This window comes from Eulemur rufifrons, chromosome 28, assembly GCF_041146395.1.
Source record: "Eulemur rufifrons isolate Redbay chromosome 28, OSU_ERuf_1, whole genome shotgun sequence".
In the NCBI taxonomy this organism is placed as follows: domain Eukaryota; kingdom Metazoa; phylum Chordata; class Mammalia; order Primates; family Lemuridae; genus Eulemur; species Eulemur rufifrons.
The window spans coordinates 20,472,804-20,500,779 of NC_091010.1; the positions used below are offsets into that span (position 1 = coordinate 20,472,804).

General features: G+C 35.1%; 1 protein-coding gene across 2 annotated transcripts in view; it reads right to left on the reverse strand.

Moving 5' to 3' along the window:
* Positions 1 to 27,976, reverse strand: part of MICU1 (mitochondrial calcium uptake 1) — a 195,981-nt gene that overhangs the window by 97,907 nt on the left and 70,098 nt on the right. Inside the window, exons 5-8 of one of the 2 annotated variants that reach the window (XM_069460024.1) lie at positions 16,729 to 16,772; positions 13,250 to 13,261; positions 3,732 to 3,737; positions 2,464 to 2,578 (exon numbers count right to left, since the gene is read on the reverse strand). In XM_069460024.1, the coding sequence (XP_069316125.1) occupies positions 2,464 to 2,578; positions 3,732 to 3,737; positions 13,250 to 13,261; positions 16,729 to 16,772 (177 nt within the window). The remainder of the gene's footprint in view (positions 1 to 2,463; positions 2,579 to 3,731; positions 3,738 to 13,249; positions 13,262 to 16,728; positions 16,773 to 27,976) is intronic. The other variant, XM_069460023.1, reaches the window with a different exon arrangement.

The following is a 27,976-nucleotide window of genomic DNA, read 5'->3' on the forward strand; positions in this document are numbered from 1 at the left end:
GTAATCAACTGCTTAAAACCAGTGATAAAGTCTTAAAATCACATCCTTATTCTATTTTCTTCATTCCTGACAAATAGAGAAAGTAACTTACATAGTAAGCACTTTATTGTAAATCACTCACCACATTCAAACTTCGAAGAGCTGAGCACCAAGAAGTAAAGGTGCTGGGATGAGCAGAGCTACATGGAGGGTTTTTAGAACTCAAGGGTCAATGTGACTTTTTAAAAACATTCTTTCAAATGGTTAAGAGATATACAACGTGCCTGATATTCTGAGGGTTCTGTTCTGTGGTGCTTCTACATTTAGCGTATTTTATATATCAATGCAGTTCTCCTAGTTGGTCTCCTCATTCAATGCAGTATTCTTTCTGCTACATGCCTATTTAATATAAATTCTGTCCAAAGTCACAATAAAATTTTTAAAATCCCCACCAATTCTGGACTTTTTTTCCCCTAGATTATACCATGTTTTTACTGCACTGGCCTTTTAAAAAAAGACTTATGGATCTTTTAAAATCAGACATGAAATAAGATGTTGTGACAGCAGGATATCAAGAACAAAAACCAAGACAGTTTTCATACCTACTAACTATGAGGCACTGAACTAGGTACTTTATATGCAAGATTTCATAATCCCCAAACAAAGCATTTGGGTTTGATATTATTGCCATCCTCATTTTACAGACAAAACAGAAGAACAAACTCACTGACTTGCCCAAATCACAAGCTAAGAAGTAAGGGGGCCAGGGTTTGAACTACAGTCTATTTTAAAACCCATGCTCTACCCAAAATAATAATTCTGACAATACATACTTTAGGATTATACACGTGCTTTTTTTAGTTTGCTACTTTGGATTTTCATAACAAATCAATGCATATTTTCATTGCTAGAGCACTGGTCTACCATAGGGAATTTTTTTTTTTTTCCTTTTTAAGAGACAGAGTCTTCCACTGCTGTCCAGTGGATGATCATACCTCACTACAACCTCCAACTCCTAGGCTCCAGTGATCCTCCTGCTTCAGCCTCTGGAGTAGCTGGGACTACAGGTGTACGCTACCATGCCCAGCTAATTTCCTAATTTTTTGTAACATGGGGTCTCACTATGTTGTCCAGGGTGATCTTGAACTCCTGGGCTCAAGTGATCCTCCCACCTCGGCCTCCTAAAGTGCTGGGATTATAGGTGTGAGCCACCATGCCTAGCCTACCACATGAATTTATTCAGACACTTTGGTCACAAAGTCAGCTGTGGAAAGCCTATTAGTCTTCATTTCCCTGCCAATCCTTACACAGAAGGACTAAAAATGAAAATGTCCACAGTCATGGCAGGACCTGTGTATGCCACTTACTAAAAACTGTCTTATAAGACAGTTTTATCAGTATAGATGACTGGCTGGGAGAAGGGGAAAAAGAGATGGCCATTTTTGTTTGATATGTCCTAGACAAATTGAGAATCACTTCTTTCAAACATACAAATCTGAATTCTTTGGTTCACTTTAGATATATTTTAATAGACTGTACGCAGAAAGCTAGGAACATACATTTTGTTTAGTTTTTCTGAATGGTTAAGAAAAAGTCACACTAAAAGCAAATAATATTAAAAACCACTTAGGGTTTTTACTAATCAACAAAGCTGTTTACTTTTTTTTTTTTTTTTTTTGAAACAGAGTCTCACTCTGTTGCCCAGGCTAGAGTGCCGTGGCGTCAGCCTAGCTCACAGCAACCTCAAACTCCTGAGCTCAAGGGATCCTCCTGTCTCAGCCTCCCGAGTAGCTGGGACTACAGGCATGTGCCACCATGCCCGGCTAATTTTTTCTCTATATATTTTTAGCTGTCCTTATAATTTCTTTCTATTTTTTTTAGTAGAGATGGGGTCTCGCTCTTGCTCAGGCTGGTCTCGAACTCCTGAGCTCAAACGATCCGCCCACCTCGGCCTCCCAGAGTGCTAGGATTACAGGCAAAGCTGTTTACTTTTAAAACACAGAAATTCATCAGTGCTCCAAAGGAGTCAAAATTGAGTTTTGTATCTCTAGAAGCATTCCTCCAAGATTAAAAAATGAATATTCAATGCAATTAGGAAAACTGAGCCAATTTTCTTCTTTAGTGGAGGAAACGATAGATCAAATGTGTTTTACTGGAAAAGCAGTAAAGTTAATGAAGGTTATAGGAATAGGCAATATATGACTCATCTTGACAGAATACAGAGCTTTAGACAATTAAAGGCAGATGTAAATTTAGAGGTTTTTTTTTTAACTTTACCTTGATATCTTAGTTTTTCTTTTTCTCCCTCTTTCGTAGGTGCTTCAATACATGAGTTATAGAAAATTGAAAATAAATGAAATTTTATGTAATTTATAATTCATTAACTATACCAACATGTTTTGTTCTTCTTTCTAATCAATCAAACTGTTTATAGTCCTATACAGGACTCCCTACAAATAAATAAATGAAAAAGTTTATACTTACTGGAAAGGACAGTTGTAAGGAAAATGTAGTCTGAAAAGGATATGAGTCCACATTCTCCAAGGGTGTAAAATATACTTCCTTCATCTGCAAATTTTTCTCGTTCCTGGGAAATTTTCTATTAAATGTATGGGTCCCACCAAAAGATAAAAAGAAGGTATAATTGAATTAGAACACAATAGTAAGAAATGAATCACCATTTATCTGACAATTTTATGCTATTTATAAGCATTTGTCTGGTGGCCATTCAAAATCAATGGATCCTTTACAGTTTTCAAGATCACAAAAATTCCAAGACAAAAAAATTGTTTTTTCATTTCAAAACTGGCTTAATATGAACATTAGAAAATAATTTCAACTTTATAACCTCCTGCCATTGTACCCACTTCAAAACTGAGTTTGTTTCTTAGTTTTAAAAACAATCCACCTTCTTCTATAGAGGTATATAAGGTAGTGAAAACCAAACCAAACCAAAATAAACAGATGAAAAAACTAAGAAGAAATTAGTTCTAATTGTCCAAGAAAACTATACTGCCAGTGCAGAAATGAAGAGATGAGCAATTATTTCCAAGGCTCGTACAAAGGCTCAGAAAACTAATTTCTGAAATACTGATTTTAGTTTTACTTTATGACCCCGAGAATCTTAATTCTGGAATACAGAACTAATGTAGAATAAACAGTATCTCTGACATATAATGCCAAATCAGACATGCACACCAAGCTCTCTGCACAATTTAATTTAAATCACATCTACTGTTACCTTAGTGGAGGATCCTAAATTTTAGCTATTTGATGAAACTATCTCCTAAAACTTAGCTTTTACTCTAAATATGTATTTTCTTTAATCTATAAATTTCACAAAGTTAATTCTCAGCCTTAGTAATGGCCTGTCTGGCAATTGGTCTCTTCCTGGGTGTTTAAGGAAACCTATCCTGTTTTTTGAATTCTTAGCCAAAGCATAAACTTAGTGTTAACATTGAAGATATTTTCAAAAACTGAAAAGGATCCACCAAGGAGTTAGACTTGAAAGTAATTTCCGTAAGTTCTGGGCCACTAAAAACATTTAAAGAATCACTCTGAGTACAAATAAAAAAAATAAAAGAAATAGGAGGTTTCAAGAACTCAAATCAACAAAGCACAAAGTAATAATGTCATGCAAGCACAAATAAGAGGCAGCATTGCAGGCATAACTTTGAGAGGAGTATCATGAAAATTAAACCAACAAGCATCACTACACCAGCATCCAGGTACACAACTATCCAATTGGTTACCTCTGTCTAGTGGAGATCCCATTATACATCACAAAAGAAAGAAAACTGGTTAACCAACTGAAAACACAAGTACCATGTGAATCATCATGAAGTTAGTTTGCATGATTTTCTTAATAATCTCATTCAAAATAGCCTCCACTGGATATTTGCTTGTTTTTAAGAAATTGTAATGATAGAGAAGTAAAAATCCACAGTTGAATGCCAACAAAGCAGTATTAGGTTTTGATGGCAGCTTCTACTTAGGAAAGGGCTTTTCTGACTTCAGTGTGCCTGACAAAAGCCATCGTCCTGCTTGATGGCATTCAGAGATTACTTCTTTGAGCTGACGACAAAAATGAGCACATAGTCCATTATGTTCTACTTAAAGTTAGATTTCATGCCACATTTGATCTTCTACCAAGGGATTAAATATAAATTTCAGACAAAAAAAGCTACTGGACAAGAAATACAACAGCAAAACCTTTCACCAGGAAACTAATATTTAAATTTCTCAAAATGAAAAGAAACAAATAGCTATAAGTTTTACATTATCCAAGATACTGCAAAAGTAGAGTATGGGAGCAGGAAAAAATGCATAAAATGAGATTAGGTCCCCAAAGGCAGATCATTACCAGCCATAATAATAATGTGTACAGAAGTCAAATACTTAAAAATTATGTTATAATTGTATGGGGAAATTGCTATGAGCAATTACAATAAATAACATAGTAGGAGCCAGAAATTGAGAAACAGACAAAAGTCTAAGGACAGAGTGCAATCAGGTAGCTATGCCGAAGAAGCATACCTAACATTATTTTTCTAACAATCACCTGTACCACACTGCTGCTCAGAAGATAACACAAAGACAAATGTAATTTTGTTGGTAACTTTCAATTTTTATATAACTGCAAACTCACAGAAAGGTTGAAAGATTAGTATAATAAACTACTCTATACTTTTTATCCAGATTCACCAACAGCTTACATATTATGCCATTTATTTTATATTTTTTCGGCCACTTTGAAAGTAAGTTGGAGACATCATGCCCCTTTTACACTTAAATACTTCAGCACAGATTTCCTACAAAGATATTCCCTAATATATTACAGTATAAATTTAATAAAACCAGAAAATTTAATATTGATATACATACTATTGCCTAATCTAGTCCATTTTCAAATTTAGTCAAATCTCCCAATAATTTCCTTTATAGCATTTTCCCCCCAGTCAAGGGTATAATCCACAATCTGCATTTAGCTGTCATGTCTCTGTAGTCTCCATTAGCCTGGAACAGTATTTCTTCGCCCTTCCAGAATATATGATGAACTACTACAGATCAGTAATAACAGGACAACCTAATTTAAAATGGGCAAAAATCTTGAACAGAAAATTCCCAAAGAAAGACATATAGTCACCAACAAACAAAATTAAAGACGTTCAACAACATTGGTCACTGGGGAAATGCACACTAAAACCACAATGAAATACCACCACATATCCTCTTGAATGGCTAAATTTAAAGAAACTGGCAACTCAAAGGTTGGCAATGATGTAGAGCACCTAGAACTCCCATCCGTTATGGTGCAAGTAAAAAAGATACAATAACTTTGAAGAAAATTGTAATTGTCAAAAACTGAAAAGACCCCAAGAGTTTATCTATAAAGAATGAATAAATCATGATATCATGATATTATCATTATATAATATTATACATAAATTTTGTAAGTAATACATTTTTATTTCATTTATTATTTTATTAATGAGCAGTATAAAATACTACTCAGCAATAAAAATGAACTGTTTATTACATTTTGGATGAAGCTCACCCACATTATGCTGAACTAAAGAAGCAGGACCCCAAAGTATATATTGTTGACACCATTTAGGCAGGGTATGGTGGCTCACACCTGTAATCCCAGCACTTTGGGGGGCTGAGGTGGGGGGATTGCTTGAGGCCAGGAGTTCAAATTCAAGACCATTTATGTGAAGTTCTAGAACAGGCAAAACTAATCTGTGGTGGAAAAATGTGGTGGGGATTAACTATGGAGAGGTGTGAAAGAACTTTCAGAAGTAATGGAAATGTTCTATATCTTTATAAAGATATAGATTACTCAGCTATATGTACTTGAGGTGTGAAAGAACTTTCAGAAGTAATGGAAATGTTCTATATCTTTATAAAGATATAGATTACTCAGCTATATGTACTTCAAAATTCATTGAATTGTACATTAGATTTGTGCATTTTACCATGCACACAGATTTTACTTAAAGAGGTAACAAATATTAAACTCTAGATGATATGTTTGTTTTCTCCAGAGATACTTATAGCCATTGTGAAACTACTTTTTGTGTATTCTAAGCTTGAGCAAATAAGTAAATATATTAAGGATAATTCAATTAAGTAATAAATCCAATATGAGTGTAAATTTATCTGTTATATAAGTTATATGTAACATAAGTATTATCTATATTATATAAATGCAATAGACACTGTAAACTTTTGTACATAAAACTCAATAGAAATAGAATACATTTCAATTTTTTTGTAAGAGCATACAATGTAAGCTTAGGTAATATATGTTCAGTAAAAAAATATTTGGTAAGGATCTATGAGAAACTTATTTCTTCTTAAAGTTCCTGAGGTAAGATTCTAGCAATATTTCAGTATACATGCTGAAAATTATTTAAACAGAACTAGGTAGGTATTTTTTTTTTTTAAGAGATGGGGTCTCAATCTGTCACCCAGGCTGGAGTCTGGCCAGAACTAGTTTACTTACCCATGTATTTTTTTGAAATAGGGCCTTGCTCTGTCACCCAGCTAGAGTGCAGTGGTGCAATCATAGCTCACTGCAACCTCAAACTCCTGGGTGATGGCTCAAGCCATCCTACTGCCTCAGCCTCCTAAGTAGCTGGGAGTATATACCACCACACCCAGCTAATTTTTTTTGTAGAGGCAGGGTCTTGCTATGTTGGCCAGGCTGGTCTCAAACTCTTAGCCTCAAATAATCCTCTGGCCTTGGCCTCCCAAAGTGCTGGGATTACAGGTGTGAGCCACTGCACCCAATCAGAACTAGGTATTTTTAAAACAAACTGCAATTGCAGATACCTTACAGAGCGTTGTTATTTTATACAGCTTAAGAAGTCACACATCAAACTCTATTCCAATCACTTGAATCTCCGAAATTAAGGGTGTGAAAGCAGAATGTAGGTCAAATTATCAGAATAGCATTTCTATTCAATTTACTGACAAATGTTATCCTTTTAGAGAACAAAATTATGCAAAAATATTTCAGAGCAATGTGCTCACTGATTTAAATGAACAAAATATAACTGTTGTACTATTCCCTTATATGACCTAGTCTTAGATCTTATTCATTTCAAATTTTTAACCATAGTTATAGACATAATATTACTAACGGATTTAAATTACTGACCTCAAGGAAAGGCAAATAAATATTGTAATAATGGTTCGGGTATTGATCTTAAGTGTACCATACCCTGATTTTTTTTATTTTTTAGATAAGCAGAAACACTTAAGAGTAAACTTGTTATACAGAAAATCATAACCTATACATATGTAATTACCATACTTCACAGTGAGTCTAAAGTGTGAATTGTTTTACCCGATGGTTTTGTGCTGAAGCACCCACATTCTAGTTTCTGACCAATCACATAAACTTATAAAATATATGACTAAAGTTGCAGGGGCCATGAGGGGCCCTGGGACTGGGATTTCCAGACATGATTGAAACTCATTAGTATCGAGTGTGCTCAGTGAAAACTCACTTGTTAACAGGGTTGATCAAAGTAGGGTCAATAATTTTGCCTTTTGAGACTCAACTAGATGAAGCCAAAGAGAAAAATCTTATCTATTTATTTATTCTCATTAGTTCTTCCAGTTAACATCTATTTTTCAAGTTCTAAAGTTCGAAATGAACTTTTTCTATCTAACAGAAGTTGATGGACTATGTCTGCAAAATAAATACATACATATCATCTAGAAACTCAAAACATCTCTGGTATACAGAAAGTCTCATACGGAGCACAGCTTTACTATTTAAATTAAGATATAATCCTTTATGAGGCTGAAATATTTGGATTATTTTAATATTAACACTTCTTTACATTTCTGAAATATATTTCAAAGTCTACCTAAATCTCTTGAGTAATATTTGAGGTTGTATGTCAAAAATAAATTAATGATAGTATATACTTCTTCCGGAAAATGCAGTTTTGGCATATCATTTCCAAATGACAAATAGTATTTCTACCTAGAATTGGAGTCAAGGTGGAGGGTGGGGGACCATTAGACAGAAAGAGAAACTTCAGCAATTTTCCATGCAATTAATGCTCACACTTCATTATCTAGTTGGTGCATAGACAGATGCCAAAGCCTTGGTAAAATACCAATCTTAAACAATCACATTATTCCCAACCAAACAGAAAATGTTGCACAGCTAAAATATGTTATTCTTTTTCCCCCACCCAAGACCTGAACTTGCAGAAAGGTAGAATTTGAGGATATGACAGATAAAAATTAAACTGAGATGTTTCTAATTTAGAGTAGTTTATGATTTCCCCTTCTTCTAACTCAGATTTTCTTCCAAGCTTTCCAAAGATATTTGAGGCAAAAAAACCCCACAAATTACTGTGCAACAAACTGTGGAAGGTGAATGCTTAAGATACTGTAAACTTCACTCTGCCAGAAAGCAATTCTCTTTTCAGTCCCAATTTAACCACCTTATCTCTGAGAACAATTCCAAATACCTAGAATGCAAGTGTTTTCCTATTTCATTCACTAGACTGCTTCAGAGAAAATGGTACAAATGAAGATGCTTTTAAAAAAAAGTGGAAGATGATTTGATTAAAGCAATAATAAAAATTCAAGAAAGTATACTGGAACAGCAGTAACTTCAAGGAAATGATACAAGTTTATTGAAATGATTTATTTTAATCCTCTATATCTGATGAGGTATTATCAAAACTCTAGAAGGAGAAAGTCTTCAACTCTACTATTTTCTACCACATTATGTGTGCACACTTGCTTAAAGCAGCTCTGAGTGGGAGAATCTATGTTTTATCATTATTGATTATCTGCTACCTACATCTAAGAATTTAATTTTGAACTTTGGCCACTGAAATAGATCAGTGCTAAAAAGAACACTCCTGAGTTCAGCAGCAGTCTTGGTTTTAGTCACATGGGTTATAAAATGCTTCTCTGTTACTTAATGCAAAAACAATCTCAAGTACAAATTTTGAAAAATAATATAGTAGTTTCACCTTCTACCATTTGGAAAAAAATTATTACAAGAAAAAAATACATCATAAGAACAAAAATAAGAGTTTCACTCTGAGGATCACTGTTCTCAGTAACTATCACTTCCCAGGAAACCCTTTAGATCAGCCATCCCTAACCTTTTCGGCACCAGGGACTGGTTTTTGGAAGACAATTTTTCCCCAGGGGGTCAGGTGATAGGGGTTGTATGGTTTCGGGATGATTCAAGCACATTACATTTATTGTGCAAACCTCTCTGCTGATGATAATCTGTATTTGGAGCCGCTCCCCAGTGTTAGCCTCAGCTCCACCTCAGATTATCACACATTAGCTTCTCATCCTGAATGCAACCTAGATCCCTTGCATGCGCAGTTTACAGTAGGGTTCACATTCTTATGAGAATGTAATGCCACTGCTGATCTGACAGCAGGCGGAGCTTATGAGGTGATGCAAGCGATAGGGAGTGGCTGTAAATACAGATGAAGCTTAGCTTTGCTGGCTCACCTGCCACTCACCTCCTGCTGTGTGGCCCAGTTCCTAACAGGCCAAGGACCAATACAGGTCTGTAGCCCAGAGGCTGGGGACTAAAACTTTAGATGAAGAACTTTAAAATCAATTTTGAAAACAAACATTTATAGGTACCCCTTGAAAACCGCTGACCATTAAAAACAAACCAAGAATTTAAAAATTATACTTTATATATTCTATGTCAAGTATTGTACTTGGCACTGTATACTTATATTATCTCTGTAAATCCTCACTGCAACTCTATGAGGTAGGCGATAATATTATCTGTACTTTACAGACAAGAACACTCAGGTTTAGAGAAGTTAAATAAGCAGCCCAAGGTGATAATTCTATATTAAGTGGCAGGATAGGCCCTGGTCTGACTCCAATTACATAGGAACACTCCTAGTATCTGTATTGTTCATAATTTTTGAAAATGTTGATAAGGACTCAGTATTTCTGAAGCAAAACGTAGTTCACTACTGTAAAATATTAACCTTGGAGGCTTGTATCAGCTAAGTTAACTTGAAGTTGAAGAGGAAAGTTTGAGACAATGATGTAGGTGCACATTTTTTCAATGCGTCCATTAATTCAAATGCATATCTTAATCATTTTCAAAATATGCATCACTTTAGGAATTTAATGTTCTTTATATACTTTTTTTTTTTTGAGGCAGAGTCTCACTCTGTTGCCTGGGCTAGAGTGAGTGCCGTGGCGTCAGCCTAGCTCACAGCAACCTCAAACTCCTGGGCTCAAGCAATCCTCCTGCCTCAGCCTCCCGAGTAGCTGGGACTACAGGCATGCCCGGCTAATTTTTTGTATATATATTTTTAGTTGTCCATATAATTTCTTTCTATTTTTAGTAGAGACGGGGTTTCGCTCTTGCTCAGGCTGGTCTCAAACTCCTGAGCTCAAATAATCCACCCGCCTTGGCCTCCCAGAGTGCTATGATTACAGGCGTGAGCCACTGCGCCCGGCCTGTTCTTTATATACTTTTTAATTAATAAATATTAGATTAATCTATAATTGGAAAAGCTTTTTATTCAAATTTAGAATTTTTAAAAAATGAGTTATGCCAAAAACAAATATGCAAAGAAGCACCTTCACACATTCTCTACAACCAAAGATCATCAGTAGATGTTTAGGCTAAGTACAGAATCTGTTTTACCAGAACAGAGTGAGACATAACTTGTTTAGTGTAGCTTTTATAAAACTTTATTTGTGTGACCTTAAAACATACTAGAGTGTTTGAACTAAAATAATAAGAAAAAGGAAGTTAGTCTAGAATTAAAGAAAGTCCTATTATACCAAAGTCAATTTCAAATCTTGTTTTATGATGAAAAAGCTAAACATGAAGGCATTAGAAATGTAATGGTTAGTCATGTTTATGCTTTCAAATCAACGATGATAAATCAAATGGGTTTAATGATCCCAAATTCAAGCATGACATAATCTAAAATAAAAATATATTCAAAGATGTCTTAACACGAGTCTGAATATTTGGGACAACCAAGTAAACTATGCTCTTCTTTGGAGTACTTAATGATTACACATTGTTTATTTTCTCAACTTGAATAATCAAACACATGGGTTAAATTAACAGACTTTAGTAGTGGTGGAACTCAGACTGGAAAGAGACATTCTGGATACTCCTCACAGCAATATAATGAGTATTTGATACTATTAATAAGCTGCATCTGAAGAACAGCACTCTATGCTACCAGGAAAACAAAATGATTCTGGCCTTTCCATGGGCAGTGGGAACTTAGCATGCAAAGGACAAAGCCCCGCAAGGAAGCAAGCAAGAAAGACCTCTTCTGCAAAGTAACTGTTTATGGACCCTTGGAAGCTTAAAAGATTCATAGTAGTGTCACCAAAATGAATGATATTTACAGAACTCAATATAGATAAACAATTCTGCCACTACCTATTCTAAGAAAAAAAGTTTATTTTTTAATATAAAAAGTTTATTCACAAGATATCCTTAAGAATACAGTAAAACTTGATTTTGAATCCTTGATCAACCAAGGATATTACCTTCAATAGTGAAAGTTTAAAGAAAACTGGTGTTCTTTTGTCACCCAATGTTGTTGACTACTCAATGCTGCAGATTCGAGAGATTTCCAAGCATTTACCAATTCCTACCTCTCTTCTCTACTCCTACCTCTCTAATAAGGGCACTTATCCAAGGCAAGCCATTTTAAATCTTCAAACTTTAAGCCATACAATTATTATAGGAGAGGAAGAGTTTTTGCTGCCTGCTACAAACTGTCCTACGATAATTAGAGAACTGAAAGTGGCACTCCTCAATTACAGGTGTTAGCATTTCATCTGATTTACTTTCCTTAGTGCTCTGTATAATGTTTGTGCCATAGCTATTCTAAAACAGAATCCCCAGGATTAGAAACATTGATAATGAGATCATCTATAAATTATCTTGACATATTTTTTAAAGTATTTGTTAGTTTGTTTCAGAAAGAATACAGTTAAAGGCAAAGGTATTCAGAAAGATAATCTATTGCACCAATAATAGTGTCTGGCTTGGGGATTTGGTAAGGGACAATTATTTTTAAAGAGACGGGGTCTTGCTCTGTCGCCCAGGCTGGAGTGCAGTGGTGCGATCACAGTTCACTGTAAGCTGGAACTCCTGGGCTTATGTGATCCTCCCACCTCAAGCTTCCAAGTAGCTGAGACTACAGGCACATACCATCAAGCCCAGCTAATTTTTTAACTTTTTATATACATGGTGGGGAGGAGGATCTCACTATATTGCCCAGGCTGGGCTTGAACTGCTTGCCTCAAGCGATCCTTCTACCTCGGCCTCCTGAAGTGCTGGGATTACAGGCTTGAACCACTGCACCTGGCCTTGCACTACTAAAAAAATACCAACTTAAAAAAAAAAAAAAAGAAGCACAGAAAAAACATACTATAAAAATAAAGGGCACCCTGTGATTTTCATTAATTATTTTAAAGAAAAGGTATATATAATTCAGTGTAATTTACATTTTTAAGACTGCCAACCATCAAAAATGTAAGAGTAATTTCTTTTTAAAAATGAATAAAGTTTAATGATTTATAAAATACAATTAAGGAGTCCAAGCCTTCAAAGATCGATTTAAGAAGTACTCTTAGGAATGTCCTTGAAAATCTCCTTTGCTAGCCTACAACTATATATTCTTCTCATGGTTTTCTCCATGTGTTTGCGTGCTTTTCCAAGTTAAAGTCATTGATTAGCTCAGAAAAGCAAAATAATGAAGTCTTTCTAAATATTCTATTTGTTTTCCCTTAACGCATGTTAATTGAGCAAAATGCAACTAAGCAACCACTTATCTGTATTTTTTATGTCAGAAATTTTGAAAGAAAAAAAGCTAATTTTTAACATGAAGTTACTGTTGTCTCATCATTCCTGTTTCAGTTCAAGTAGGAACATAACATCCCAAGTAAGATTATTTAAATGACTCAATTAAGTATCTCTTATATTTAATATAGTGACTAAAACAAAGTTTCTTGACCATTTATAACACCTAATGTTAAAATTTCTTTCTATATTATGCTGGGTACTATATTCTCAAGGACTTGTGCAGTGTTTGTATTGTCATATTAAATATAAAGTATGTTAATTTAAAGTGACAGGAACTGAATCATTCTGAAGAGAGCAGGGGAAGGACATGAGCATGCACTGAACCTTTGTTCTTGAAGCATTACTATGGATTTTGGAGCATTAATTAATTTAAAGCACATGCTGCTGAGTCAGTACCTGCCAGAAATCCTGATCAGAAGATGAGAAAAAGAAAAAAAATTGACACTGATTATATGAACAAAAATTTCCAAATCAAATATACATATTACAAAACATAACATACAAAGGATGAATTAAAACCTGTAATAACATCACTGAGCACCTGGAAATAGGAAATAAGGAATACATAGATCTAATCTGCTAAACACAATAAAACAAAACAACAGTGTTTCATTATCATTTCACGGATATAATTTTTTTTTTAGCTGCACGGCAAATGTTGCTTTGCCACCCATATTAACATATAGACAACCAAATTTGGATGAGTTCAGAGAATCAGTTAACTACTTTAGAGAAGAGTATCAAACAACTGCTTAGAAAAAGGGCTTCTCCAAAATTAAGTTGCACTACCTAAAGTGCTATCCACACTGGTAATAAACCAGTCATCGTGGTGGCTGACATTTAAAGCAGTTTAGGTGAGCCAATTTAGCTGGGTACCACTCCAAAATATCTTCAAATACCAAATACTTTTAAACATTTTTCAATAAATAAACTTCATTGGCTGTGAAATAAAATTTGACCTAAACTTACCATCCTATTCAAACCAAGCTTAGTATTTAATAACATTATAAAAGTTCTGGACTCAAAAACAGATGCTATTAGCAATTTACAAGCCTATAGCTGGAATTGACATGACAGAGGCCCAAAGGATTTTACAGTATAGGAGTGAGATGAATCACTGTGAACACAGGACAGCTCAGACATGAGAAATCAGACCAGAGGTCTAGCTATTTAACCTGGACCAATTGATCATTACTGAGATAGCACATGGCGATTTTTATAGCTGACTGAACTGGGAAGGAAAGAACCATGGAGAGAACAATTACACAGAGGTATGCTATTCTGTAGCATTTTACACAGACCAAGAAAGAAGATAAAACATATGATAGCATATAACTCCTTTCTAAATGGAGCAAAGGGCTCAAAGTCACATGAAATAGCTACAATTTGCAAGGCCAGATACTTTCTGATTTTATTGAGAAGGTAACTGACACTCTGAGAGGTTAACTGGTCTCTTGCCCACGGTTACCCATCAACTATGTGATATTTGAATACATGATTGTCTATATCCAAAGTCCACACTCTTTTCATCCTACTGTACTACACATAAAGAAGTTCAGCAATCCACAGGTTGTGTTTTTCATACCCAAACTGAGCAAATGTTTTAAAAGTAATTTAAAGAACTTCCGACAGGAAAGAAGGAAGATAGGAAAATTTGTGACTAAAACGAGAAAATTCTAGCAGATGTCAAGGATTTCCTGAAATACTGAATGATAAAGTGAACTAAAGGGAAATCTGGATTGTTCACTCATTGCTAGGGGTTGAGCTTGCTGGCTCAAGGTCACTGGCTCAATTCTACACCTCCTTATTTGAGTCTCTAATGCCTCTTTCCTTTTTGAGACCCTGTTCCCCTGTTACCCTAAGTCAACTTTCACATGCCTGACTATTATACAAGTCATACTTTCAAATATTATACACTGATACTTCTAAATCTTGCCTTTCCTACTCCAATTTCAGAATCTATGCTTCAGTGCACAAATAAACAAATAACTGCCATTTCTGTCTCCATAGCAAGGTAGGTACTCAATACTTTAATGTTTTATTATATCTTACTCATGCTATCCTATAAAAATAAGTGGAAACCAGAAAAATACTAATGATAAGAAATATAGAGCTCATAAATTTAATGCAATTGAAACAAAGATGAAACTCATCTGTCATGCCAAAAGCTGCTAATTGTTAGCATAAAGTGGATCAAGTGGTTACTGAACCACAACAGATAAAAATTAAAAACCACATAAGAAACATGAGTTATTATCATTAGGGATTTTATATTTAAGAAATCTCTAGGAATGGAAATTCCTCTTGTAACATGTAAATCTGCTGTTCAACTTGCACATATTCAACTTCTTTAGATGTTTTCAGGCTTACATACACACACACACACACACACACACACACACACATAAAAAAACAGGAGAGAAGTGAATTCTCATGCTACTCTAGATTCTTTCAGTGACCAAAAAGGTTATTTGTTAAATTGAATTTGCTATAAGATGTTATTGACTTAATGAGTCATACCCCTACCAAGAAATATGTGATTGACTACTATAGTTGATTTTTTGCCAGTCACCAAACATTTATTGTTTGCCAGGCCTATGCTGGACTGTGAGTGACACAAAGACAGGTAAAACAGGGACCTGGCCTGTCAGAGATTCTGGAATTAGACCCTGACATCAATATCTGCAGTAACTCCTTACATTGGATAGAGTGCTTTATTATAGATAAAGCAGAGATACCAAGGACCAGAGAGAAGATGTGGTTGTCCCAGAGCAGAGTCAGGACTTTGAACCTACGTATCCTAACATCTAGTTCAATGCCCTTTCTTTTTAATCATTCTTTCTTTTAGAATATGTGACTTTAAAAAGAGGATACTCACAAATGGAGGCATCTTAAGCACTGTGCCACCTGAATGGGAGAGGTTAATTTTTAGGCAGGTAGGCTTAGCTGAGTTCTCTCAAATTTAAGGCAGCTACTCACTCATTCTTTTCACTTGTGCCAAACAGCTCAACCCTTATCTGTTAACCTTTGCAGGGTATGGAGTTTTATGTAATGATATGCCAATTCCTGTAAAATCAGTTTCCACTAACCCTGACCTCTTCCCATCTAGACCCTCTTTTGTGATCCTGCCTTTTCCAGCCACTCTGTGATTTTCCTTCTGATTTCCTTTTCTTTATGGTATATAGAGCCACGCCTGGCTCTTTCTTCTTTCTGATGTGCTTTCTTTCTCGTCTTTAAAATTGACCATTGACTTTTCTTTCTGACCCTGTGTAGTATTTTCTTTTTCTTTTCAGAGAACTTAGCCTGAAAGGGAAAGACATGTTTAATTGACTACTTTCTGCTTTCTATACCTAAGAATGATTATATGATTTATTCAAGTATAAAGAATTGAAAATAAGTATAATGCAAACATATGTAAATGTGGAATATTCTTCATAATTATTACAAAAGCACAATAAAGATTTTGTAATTTTCTTTTTAGGACCATTGCTATGTAATATCAGAAAGTTTGAGGAAAGTCGTATCAGATAAGTGTTCTGTAAGAAATGCAAATGTAATATTGGGGGGCTGATTAGCCTTTATGATGACTACTGAGTTAACATTCAAAAATCAATAAATTAGCTGAATTAGCCCTTAATATATATAGCAGGCAATCTATGAAAGTTACCTTTTATGGAAAAACATACAACCTTCGGCTTGATTCTTTCCGTAGAAGCATTTGATGGCACAGACCTCCTAACCTAAGCATGATCTTTTAATAAGATAGACAGGTATTCGGGGATCTCTCATACATAATTCTAGAGGAACTTAAAAATCTTCTTAATAAAATCTTAGTAAACAACAGGATATATACATAAATGTCATAGTTTACTTACCTTTCCGTCAAAACGTTTTATTATATATTGATCTAGACCCAAGTCTATAAAAGAGAAGAAAAAAATATTTAGCAAATGATCATAACTCAAATAAAATATATAAAATGACAGCTCTCAGCTTGGTTTTTAATCATTCAATTAAATGTACTAGATGGTTTAGCCACATTTATTCAAAGGCCACAGGATGAATATTTTGCCCCACTTTCAAGATACCAACCCATTTATCTTACATATAAGAAAAGTAAGGCTCTGAGAAGGTAAATAGGGTAAAAGTTGCACATGCAAACCTACTCAACAGCAGAGCCTTCAATCAAAACTTTGGGTGGTATTCTTTTCATTACACAGGGTGCTATATTACCTCTAATTAAGATGGGGGATATTAGTTTAATCTGAATGTATAATATCAATTTTGTTAAAAGAGTACAATAAAAGAGTACAATACCAAAAGAACTATTGCAACACACCTAAGGGACACAAATAGATCATCTTAATATTACTTTTAAAGTTGGGTTCAGTAATATTTACTTGGGAATAGCTAGCTTTGAATTCTGAGCAGTGTGAAAGATACAAGTAAATATATTCAGTGGACTTGAGGGCAGGGATTTTTTGTCTTTGCACACTGCTTTATCCCTAGCACTTGGAACAGTGCTTGATCAATGAGTATCTACAAAAGAATGAATGAATAAGATAATAGTTATTGTCTTGAAGAGTCATAGTTTACTTTGAAAGACATATGGATATAATAATTAACATTACAAAGGAGCATACAATTAGTTCAATAAGAGAGTGGTGTGGGAGATTTGAGAGTGGAGAAATCAGTTTCTAATTATACTTACTTTCTTGCATATTAGTTCCTTCTTTCAGTCCTCACTGTACTCATGCTACTTCAGGCCATTATCTCATAATGCCCACAGCACTACGATAATCAGATTATCACGGCTCCCTGAAGAAGCTTTTTGTATTTCTACTTCTATACATTTGGTTACACATTCTCCTTATCTGAAATGTGCTACATCTTCTAGAAGCCAGCCCTAAACAAATTGAGCCTGATTTGACTGTAAAAGGACAGAAGGAAATTTTTTAAAAAATAACTGGCCGGGCGCGGTGGCTCACGCCTGTAATCCTACCACTCTGGGAGGCCAAGGCGGGTGGATCGCTCAAGGTCAGGAGTTCGAGACCAGCCTCAGCAAGAGCGAGACCCCCGTCTCTACTAAAAATAGAAAGAAATTATATGGACAGCTAAAAATATATATAGAAAAAATTAGCCGGACATGGTGGCGCGTGCCTGTAGTCCCAGCTACTCGGGAGGCTGAGGCAGGAGGATCGCTTGAGCCCAGGAGTTTGAGGTTGCTGTGAGCTAGGCTGACGCCACGGCACTCACTCTAGCCCAGGCAACAAAGCGAGACTCTGTCTAAAAAAATAAAAAATAAAAAAAAAAAACAAAAAAAAAAACTGTAATTTGAAACCTCACAGATATTCAAGAAAATATCAGTCATAAAGGGAGCATAGGTTTCTAGAATGAAAGAGCAGAGAACAAGAAACAGTTCTAGATAATTAAACTTTAATTTCCTATCTCCCCCTATTTTTTAATATACTGTCAAAAGATGAGGATAAGGTAACCCCTCCCAGACTACGTTCAATCCAAGAGGTTTATTATCCTACAGGACATTTTCTCATTCAGAAATAGGGAGGAAATAATCCAAAAAATATTAGCAAAAACTTTCTCAGAACTAAAGAAAGAACTGAAGAACTTACCAAGTGTTCTAAGAAAGATGAACAAAACCCACCTATACTTCAGTGTATGCTTATGAAATTTCAGAAACCAAGGATAAGAAATTCCTAAAAGTTTGCAGAAAAAAACCTTCTGGTTCCTTAAGAAGGAATGAGAATCAGACTTGAATCAAATGTCTAGTAAGTAAAACTTGGTACATCAACCAAGGGAGATACATGCATACTAACTGGATCAGCACTGTCCAACAGAAAAATAATGTAACAAATGCAAGTCCCATGTGTAATTTAAAACTTTCAAACAACCACCTTTAGAAAGGTAAAAAGAAAAAATATGAAATCTTGTCATTGGTGGTAACACAGATGGAACTGGAGAACATTACATTAAATGAAATAAAACAAAACAGAAAATTAAACACTGCATGTTTTCACTCATATGTGGAAGCTAAAAAAAGTTGATCTCATGAAAGTAAAAAGCAGAACAGAGGATACTAGAGGCTGGGAAGCAGTAGGGGAAAGGGAGGGATAGGATACAAAATTACAGCTAGATAGAAGGAATAAGTTCTAGTGTTCAGTAGCACTGTAGGATGACTATAGTTAACAATAACATATTAAATAGTTTCAAATAGCTAGAAGGAGAATAGTAAATGTTCCCAGCACAAAGACAATAATAAATGTTTGAAATGATAGATATGCTAATTACTCTGATCACTATATATTATATGTATCAAAACATCATTATGTACCCCCATAAATATGCAAAATTTTTGTCAATTAAAAAAATAAAATAAAATTTAAAAAAGATAAAAACAAGTGAGATTAATTTTAATATTATATTTAACTGAGTATATCTAAGATAATACAAAAAATGTAAAACATGTTAATATTTTGATAACTGCTTAAAATGATGCTAAGTTTTGATAATCTGGGATATATTTTATAATTACAGTACATCTCAATTCAAACTTGCCACATTTCAAGTGCTTAATAGGCACATGAGACTACTGTATTAGATGGCACAGATTTTAACATATCGGGGTGATACCCAGAAAAACTAAAACTTAACTTAAAATTTTAAAAGTAGTTGATTCTGTGACATGAACTGGAGGGATGGAGAAGATGGAACAGATTTACGTTTTTCATTTTATGCTCTTCATTACAGTTTGAAAAATAGTTTACTGTATGCATTTGCAAAAAAAGTGAGAGGGCATGTAAGGACAGCCTGGCACTTACTAAGAATTCCTGTCATTTATAAGCAAATACTGACATGAAGTAGACCAATTTCATAATTTCTATTTGAAAGATGATTATTTTCACCTTGTTATATTTTTATTTCTCTACCTGTCAACTAAAGTAGAAGGGTGGGTTAAATCAGTTCTTAAAATCGTTGGAAGTGGAGTGTGGGAAATGTGGATGAATGAAGTAATTCAAGCTATCCTTACTTACTACTCCTCTAGAGATTCTAATAGGCCCAATTATTGAGGGTAGGGAGAACATGGAGAATGAAAAGAGAAAAAATAGCATGTGTAGTTTGAAAATGATACTCAGATGACTTTCATATGAAATGGTTTCCCTTTCATTTCTCTACCCCAACCCTGTGGTCCCAGCTTAGAAACACTGGATGCTAGCAATACTGATATCCCTGAAGTGATTCCTATTATTCTTAAACTTTTCTTCAAAGAACTTTCAGTTATTAATGCACATAGTGTGGGGAAAAATGCACATTGTGTGATACAAATACTATCTTCTTTTTATGAATGAGAAAGCTGGGGCTCAGAAGGGTTAAATGACTGTTTTCTGATTTTAAGTCTAACAATCTTTTAATTATGGCAGTTGCCTCTTTTCTTGAGTCCACACCAAAAATAATGTAAAAGTATGTAAATACTGAAAGAATAGTCTCATTTTAAGCCTCAGAGTGAACATGTAAAAGAAGACTTGTTTTAAAGACAATAGCAACTGACTTTGTAAAACTCATTTTGTCAAAAGACAAAAGAGCAACTGAATCAAATACATAATTTCAAGATCTAAAAATTAGAGTTTAGGAAAATGGAAACTGAATAATTTTAGTTAAGAAATCCTAGCTACCACTCAAAAATTTACAGATTCATTTTTTGTTTAACATTTGAATTTATCTTAAAAATTTATTGAAATGATTATATTTTCAGCAATGCAAGCTAATATAAGCTAGCAAAAGAAAGTATAGTTCTATTTTATCAGATATGAGATTATAGTCACTTGGATTTATCTTCTGTCTTAATCACTGTAATAAGTCATACTACTTATTGAGCATTTTTTGGTTTTATTTTTATTTTAAATTTTATTTTTTCTTTTTTCCATTTATTTTTTGTTTGTATATATTCATGGGGTACAAGTGCACTTTTGCTATGTTGATATATTACATTGTAGTGAAGTCAGGGGCTTCAGCACATCAATCACTGGAGCAACACACACTGTACCCACCAAACAACCTCCCATCATCCACCTTCTTCCCACCCTTCCAAGCCTCCATTGTCTTTCACTCCACTCTGCTTCCATGTGTATACATTATTTAGCTCCCACTTACAAGTGAGAACATGTGGTATTTATCTTTCTCTGTCTGAGCCGTTTCACTTAATATAATGGCCTCCAGTTCCATCTACGTTGCTGCAAAAGACATGATTTTATTCTTTTTTATGACTAAATAGTATTCCATTGTGTATATATACCACATTTTCTTTATCCAATCCTCCACTGATGGACTCAGATTAATTACCTATCTTTGGTATTATGAATAGTGCTGTGATAAACATATGAGTGCAGGTATCTTTTTTGTATATTGATTTCTTTTCCTTTGGGGAGATACCCAGTAGTGGGATTGCTGGGTCATATGGTAGTTCTATTTTTAATTCTTGGCAAAATCTCTATACTGTTTTCTGTAGAAGTTACACTAATTTACATTTCCACCACCAGTGTATAAGAGTTCCCTTTTCTCCACAGCTTCACCAACATGTTATTTTTTGTCTTTTTAATAGTAGCCATTCTGATTGGTGTAAGATGATATCTCATTTTGGTTTTAATTTGCATTTCTCTGATGATTACTGATGTTGAACATTTTTTCATATGGTTGTTGGCTATTTTTTGAAAAATGTCTCTTTATATCCTTAGACTACATTTTCATGGGGTTATGTTTCTTTTTTTGTTATTGAGTTGAAAGTTTTGGATATTAGTCCCCTGTCAGATATATAGAACCCCTCCCACGCAAGCAACCTGGGCAATAAGCTGTGAGGAAAGTAGGCCACTTGTGTCTCGGTCTCAGAGTAGCCTGTAGCAGGGCAGTAGGGAACGTCTCAGGAGTGCATAGGAGCTCCCAGTCTCCCCTCTCCCTCCTCAAAGCAGCACATTGGCAGCAGCTGTGTCTGTAGATCTCTGGAATCTAGGCTCTCAGAAAGGTGCCCAGCTGAAACTGTAAGCATTTTTGTAGACTTGTAATGGATGCTTTATATATCACTTAATTTTCATAACCCTACAAACTAGTTACTATTATATTCTCAATTTTTAAAATGAGAATATTAAGATTTAAAGATGTTTAATAATTTTCCTAAGATCACATCTACATTTACACTTCTTCATAATCATCCTTATACGTTCTTTTCTACTTAGAGTCCTTTGATGATTCTTCTGCCTTTTTCTTAAATAGTCATACTTCTTAGAATTTCTACTTTGGATCCCATCTCTTCTCACTTAAATGCTGTTTGCCTCAGTAATTTCATTATAGAATCAAGATGTCTAGCAAACCCAAAACAACAGACCAAGCTTAAAAAAAAGAAAGAGAAAAAGAATTTTTAAAAAGCAAAGAAAAAAACCAAACTGGTGAAAACAAAAGACAAAGGAAACAATCTTTGAAGCAACCAGTTTAAAGTGTAAAAAGTAAAGAAGTTCAACTCAGAATTCTTTATCTAAGCGAAAGTATTCTTCGGGAATGAAGCCAAAATATAAACATTCTAACGTGAAGAGAATTCATCACCATAAGACCTGCTCCAAAAGACATTCTATTTTTCACAGGGGAAGGATATGACACCAGAGGGAAACTTGGAACTTAAGGAATAAAAGAAGGCCAACAGAAATAGTTAGTATCTGGATATAAATAGTACTTTGTCCTCTTAAATTTGTTATATATAACAGTTGAAATAAAAAAAATATCAAAATTCCCGGTGGAGTTTCCAATGTATATACATATAATACATATGACACTAACATAAAGTGAGGAGGGACCTATATGGCGGTAAGATACTTATATTCCACCTAAAGTGGTAAAATATAAATTTTCAACGGATTGTGAAAAGTTAAGTACATATATTATAATCTCTACAGCAACTACTAAAATAAAGATATACAAAGAAATGTGGTTAGAACCCAAAAGATCAATTAGAATGAAATATATTAATACTAAAAAATATTCAAATAATCTAAAAAGGAGGCAGCAAAGTGGGGGAAAAAGGGAGGGAAAAATAAAATGGTAAACTTAAATCCAAATAACAATAATTACCTTATATATAAATCATTAATTAAATGCATTAATTAAAAGGTATAGACTTTTTGGATAAAAAACAATATCCAATTACATGTTATTCACAAGACTCCTGTTTTAAATATAATGATATAGGTAGATTAAAAGTAACAGGATAGGCTGGGCACGGTGGCTTAGGCCTGTAATCCTAGCACTCTGGGAGGCCGAGGCAGGAGGATCGCTCAAGGTCAGGAGTTTGAGACCAGCCTGAGCAAGAGTGAGACCCCTGTCTCTACTAAAAAATAGAAAGAAATTAACCAGCAACTAAAAATATATAGAAAAAATTAGCCAGGCATGGTGGCGCATGCCTGTAGTCCCAGCTACCCAGGAGGCTGAGGCAGGAGAATTGTTTGAGCCCAGGAGTTTGAGGTTGCTGTGAGCTAGGCTGATGTCACAGGACTCTAGCCCAGGTGACACAGTGAGACTCTGTCTCAAAAAAAAAAAAAAAAAAAGTAACAGAATAGAAAAAGACATTAAAAAAACTAGTCAAAATAAAGATGTAGTGGCTACATAAATATCAGGCTATGCAAATTTCAGAGAAAAAAAATATTAGCAGGATTCAGGAGTGGCTTCAAGATGGCTGACTAGAGGTGTTTTATACTTGCCTCCTCCACTAAGAACCAAAATAGTGGATAATCACACTTCAATGGCGCCACTCCAGGGAGAGAGCTCATGCTAGGTCCCACACACTCCTTGAGACCTAAGCACCCACAGCACATGCCATTTTAGAGTTCTACCCCCAAAAGACTGTGTACTGTCCTGGGCCCAGCAGTGCCAGGGCTAAGGAACAAGAGAAGTGTGGGCTGCCACCACTGGTGCTCAAACACAAGTGAGACATGGTCTACCACCATCAAGACTGAGGTGTGAGCGGCACACGTGTTCCCCATTCAATGGCCCAGGCTGCTGCCACTGAAGGTAGCACCCTTCTCCCCAGTGGCAGGGCAGTATTGTGGCTACTGCTGCCACCCACCCCCCCCGAGTATTCCACTGGTGGCCTGGGGATCACCCTGCCCAAGTCTAGCATGGCTAGCACCTGCATACACCATTGACAAGCCTGAGGACAAGCCTTCCCAGCTTGGCATCAACCCCACTCCATGCTAGAACACACAGTCAGGGGGCCAGTGGCATGCCCAGCCCGGTCTACCACCATTTGCACCTGAACACTCCTCCTGGGGGCCTACCCATTCTGCCCCTACCACCACAACTAGCACCTACCTGTATGTGCCACCTGCAGGCCTGAAGGTTTGCCTGCCCAATCCATCACAGGTACCACCAACACCAGCATGCATTGCTCAGGATCAAGAAGGTCATCCCCCCACTGCCACTATCCACATCATACTGGGAGCTCAGGGACCTGAGAACACACCCACCCACACAGTCCATGGCTGCCACTACTGGCAGCCATGTATGGCACCTGGAAGCTCAAGAATCAGTCTACCTGGATTTGCGGACACCAGTACCATCATATACCACCCTGGGGCCCATGGAAAGGTATGCTCAGCCAATCACTGCCAAAACTAAGGCCCTAAGACTGGACTACTTGGCATCCTAGTCCCCGGCAAAACTTTACCCCCGCCTCTACTAATAACTACACCCTAAGCCACAGATTAAATCACAGATAACACTAACAATGTTTAAAGCCAAAGAAATCATACAGAGATTACACTAATGCACACACACAGAATCAAAGCCAAAGTACCCTACTGTACCACCACCATACATGCATCTTCAGGAACAAGTTTTCCTTTATGAAAATAAATTAAAAAAACTGGAAGAAGTGACTGTTACATCAAATGTGCAGATATCAATGCAAGGACACAGGAAACATGAAGAAGAAACGAAGTATGATCCCTCCAAAGAAAACAATAATTCTCTAGCAACAGATCCTGGAAAAAGAATTCAAAACATTGATACTAAAGATACTCAGTGAGATACAAGAAAATTCTAACAAATAATACAAAGAAATCAGAAAAACAATTCAGGATATGAATGAGAAATTTACCGAGGAGCTAGACATCATAAAAATGATTCAAACAGAAATTCTGAAAGTGAAGAATTCACTGAACGAAATAAAATATATATTTGAAAGCTTCAACAATAGATCCAGCAGAGGAAAGATGCTTAGAAATTGAAGACAGACCTTTTGAAATAACCCCATGAGACAAAAATAAAGAAAAATGACTTTTAAAAAATGAGCAAAACCTTCGTGACATATGAGACACCATAAAGTCACCCAAAATTCAAATTATTGGGGTCACAAAAGATGAAAAGAGAACAAAAGAGTTAGAAAACCTATTTTACAAAATAATAAATGAAAACTTCCTACATGTAGCAAGAAATTTAGACATCCAGATACAGAAGACTCTAAAAAAGGTCTTCTCCATGGCACATTTTAGCCAAACTGTCTAAAGTCAAAGATAAAGAGAGATTTCTAAAAACAATAAGAGAAAAGCATCTACTCATCTATAAAGGCACTCCCATAAGACTAACAACAGATTTCTTACCAGAAACCTTGCAGGCCAGGAGAAAATGGGATGATATATTCAATGGGCTGAAAGAGAAAACAACCCTGCCAGCCAAGGATACTATAGCCAGCATAACTGTCCATAAACGAAGGATAAAGTCTCCAACAAGCAAAAGCTAGGGAATTCATCACCCCTACACCAGCCCTACAAGAAATGGTTACAGGAGTCGTAAACCTGGAATCAAAAGGATGGCATTTACCATCATGAAAACACATCAAAGTATAAAACACACTGGTAAAGCAAACACAAATAAAGAAGAGAAAGGTCTCAAATGGTACCACTACAGAAAATTATCAAACCGCAATGACAAGAGGAAAAGAAAGAAACAAAGAATATACAAAACAACCAGAAAACATTTAACAATATGACAGAAAAAAAACCTCACATATCAGTAATAATCTTGAACATAAATGGATTAAATTCAACACTTAAAAGATATAGACTAACTGGACTAAAAAAAAACATGATTCAACTATATGCTGCCTACAAGAAAAATATTTTACAGGTAGACTAAAAGTAAATAGAAAGATACTCCATGCAAACAGAAATGAAAAGGGAGTAGGAGTAGCTGTACTTAGATAAAACAGACTTTAAGTCAAAAATAGAAAGAAAGAGGCCTCCTTTCCTGCAGCAGCTTTGTGATGCAGCCAGATGGAGGAACTCTCAAGAGCGAATGAGCCTCTGCTGGAATCCAGAAGAGGGAAGCTCTACAGGGAGGATTGGGTGATTCTAAATGGTAAACTCCAGAGGGAGGACCATGGAGGGGAATGACTGGTTTCAGGAGGCCAGACCTGTGGTTTCTTATTATTCAGAATCCAAATCGTTGATTTCATTTTGGTTTATTTCTTGGCTTTAAAAGTACGAATTTTGTCTGAATTTCTATTAAATTAACTAATCATCAGAAGGTTATTAAAGATATAGAAAAATTAAAAGAAAAGAAAAGAACAAAGGTGACCACTATATAATGATAAAGGGATCAATCCAGCAAGAGGATACAATTCTAAACATATATGTACCCAACACCAAAGCAACCAGATTCATAAAGGAAATATTATTACTAGATCTAAAGAGAGACACAGACTCCAATGCAATAATATTCAACACCTCCCCACTTTCAACATTAGACAGATCATCTAAGCAGAAAAACAACCAAGAAACATTGGACTTAAATTGAACTTTAGACCAAATGGACCTAACAGACACTTACAGAACATTCCATCCAAAAGCTGCAGAATATACATTCTTTTCATCAGCTTATGGAACATTCTCTAGAATAGACTATATATTAGGCCATAAAATAAGTCTCAACAAATTTTTAAAAATGAAAGTCATATCAACTATCTTCTCAGGCCACAATGCAATAAAACTAGAAATCAATAGCAACAGGAATGTTTGGTAGAATCTGGCTATGAATCAATCTGGTCCTGGGCTTTTCTTTGTTGAGGAACTTTTATTATTGATTCAACCTTGCTACTTGTTATTAGCCTGCTCAGGTTTTCTATATCTTTCTGGTTTAACATTGGGAGGTTGTATGTTTCTAGGAATTTATCTATTTCACGTAGATTTTTCTAGTTTGTGAGCATACAGTTGTTCATAATAGTCTGATGATGATCTTTTGCATTTCTGTGGTATCAGTTGTAATATCTCCCTTTTCATTCTGATTTTGTTTACTTGGGTCATCCGTCTTCTTGGTTAGTCTAGCTAGTGGTTTATTAATTTTGTTTATCTCTTTGAAGGACCAACATTTTTTTCACTCTTTATCAATTTTTTTAGTCTCTGTTTAGTTCTGTTCTGATCTTTATTATATCTTTCCTTTTGCTAATTTTAGGTCTGGTTTGTTCTTGCTTTCCCAGTTCCTTGAGGTACATCTTTGGATTGTCTATTTGAAATTTTTCTACTTTTTTGATGTAGGTGTTTATTGCTATAAATTTCCATCCTAGCACTGCTTTTTCTGTATCCCACAGGTTTTGGTATGTTGTGTTTCTATTTTCATTTATTTCAAGAATTTTTGGTTTACTTCTCTCTCAATTTCTTCCTTGACCCAATGGTTGTTCGGGAGAGTGTTAAGTTGTTCTTGATATTGATTTTTAGTTTTATTCCACTGTGGTCTGAGAGGATATGTGATATGACTTTGATTTTATATAAGGAAGATTATTTTTATCCCTTTGGAAATAATTATATATTCCAATTGCTTCCACAGATTCTGGCATTTTACTTTGTAACATTCTTTTTATAATTATTGAAGGACCAATTCCACGAATAGAACAGTTACTAAATGTCTAATATGCTAAGCACATTCTTGGTTTTCATAAAAATACAGAATAATGAGTAATTGCTTTTCTTCTAAAATGATAATCATAAGGAGAAATTCTGATATATTAATATGGAATTCAGTGGGAAATTTGGCTTCATTTTTGTTTGCTCATGAACAGGAATTTCCACAAGTGTT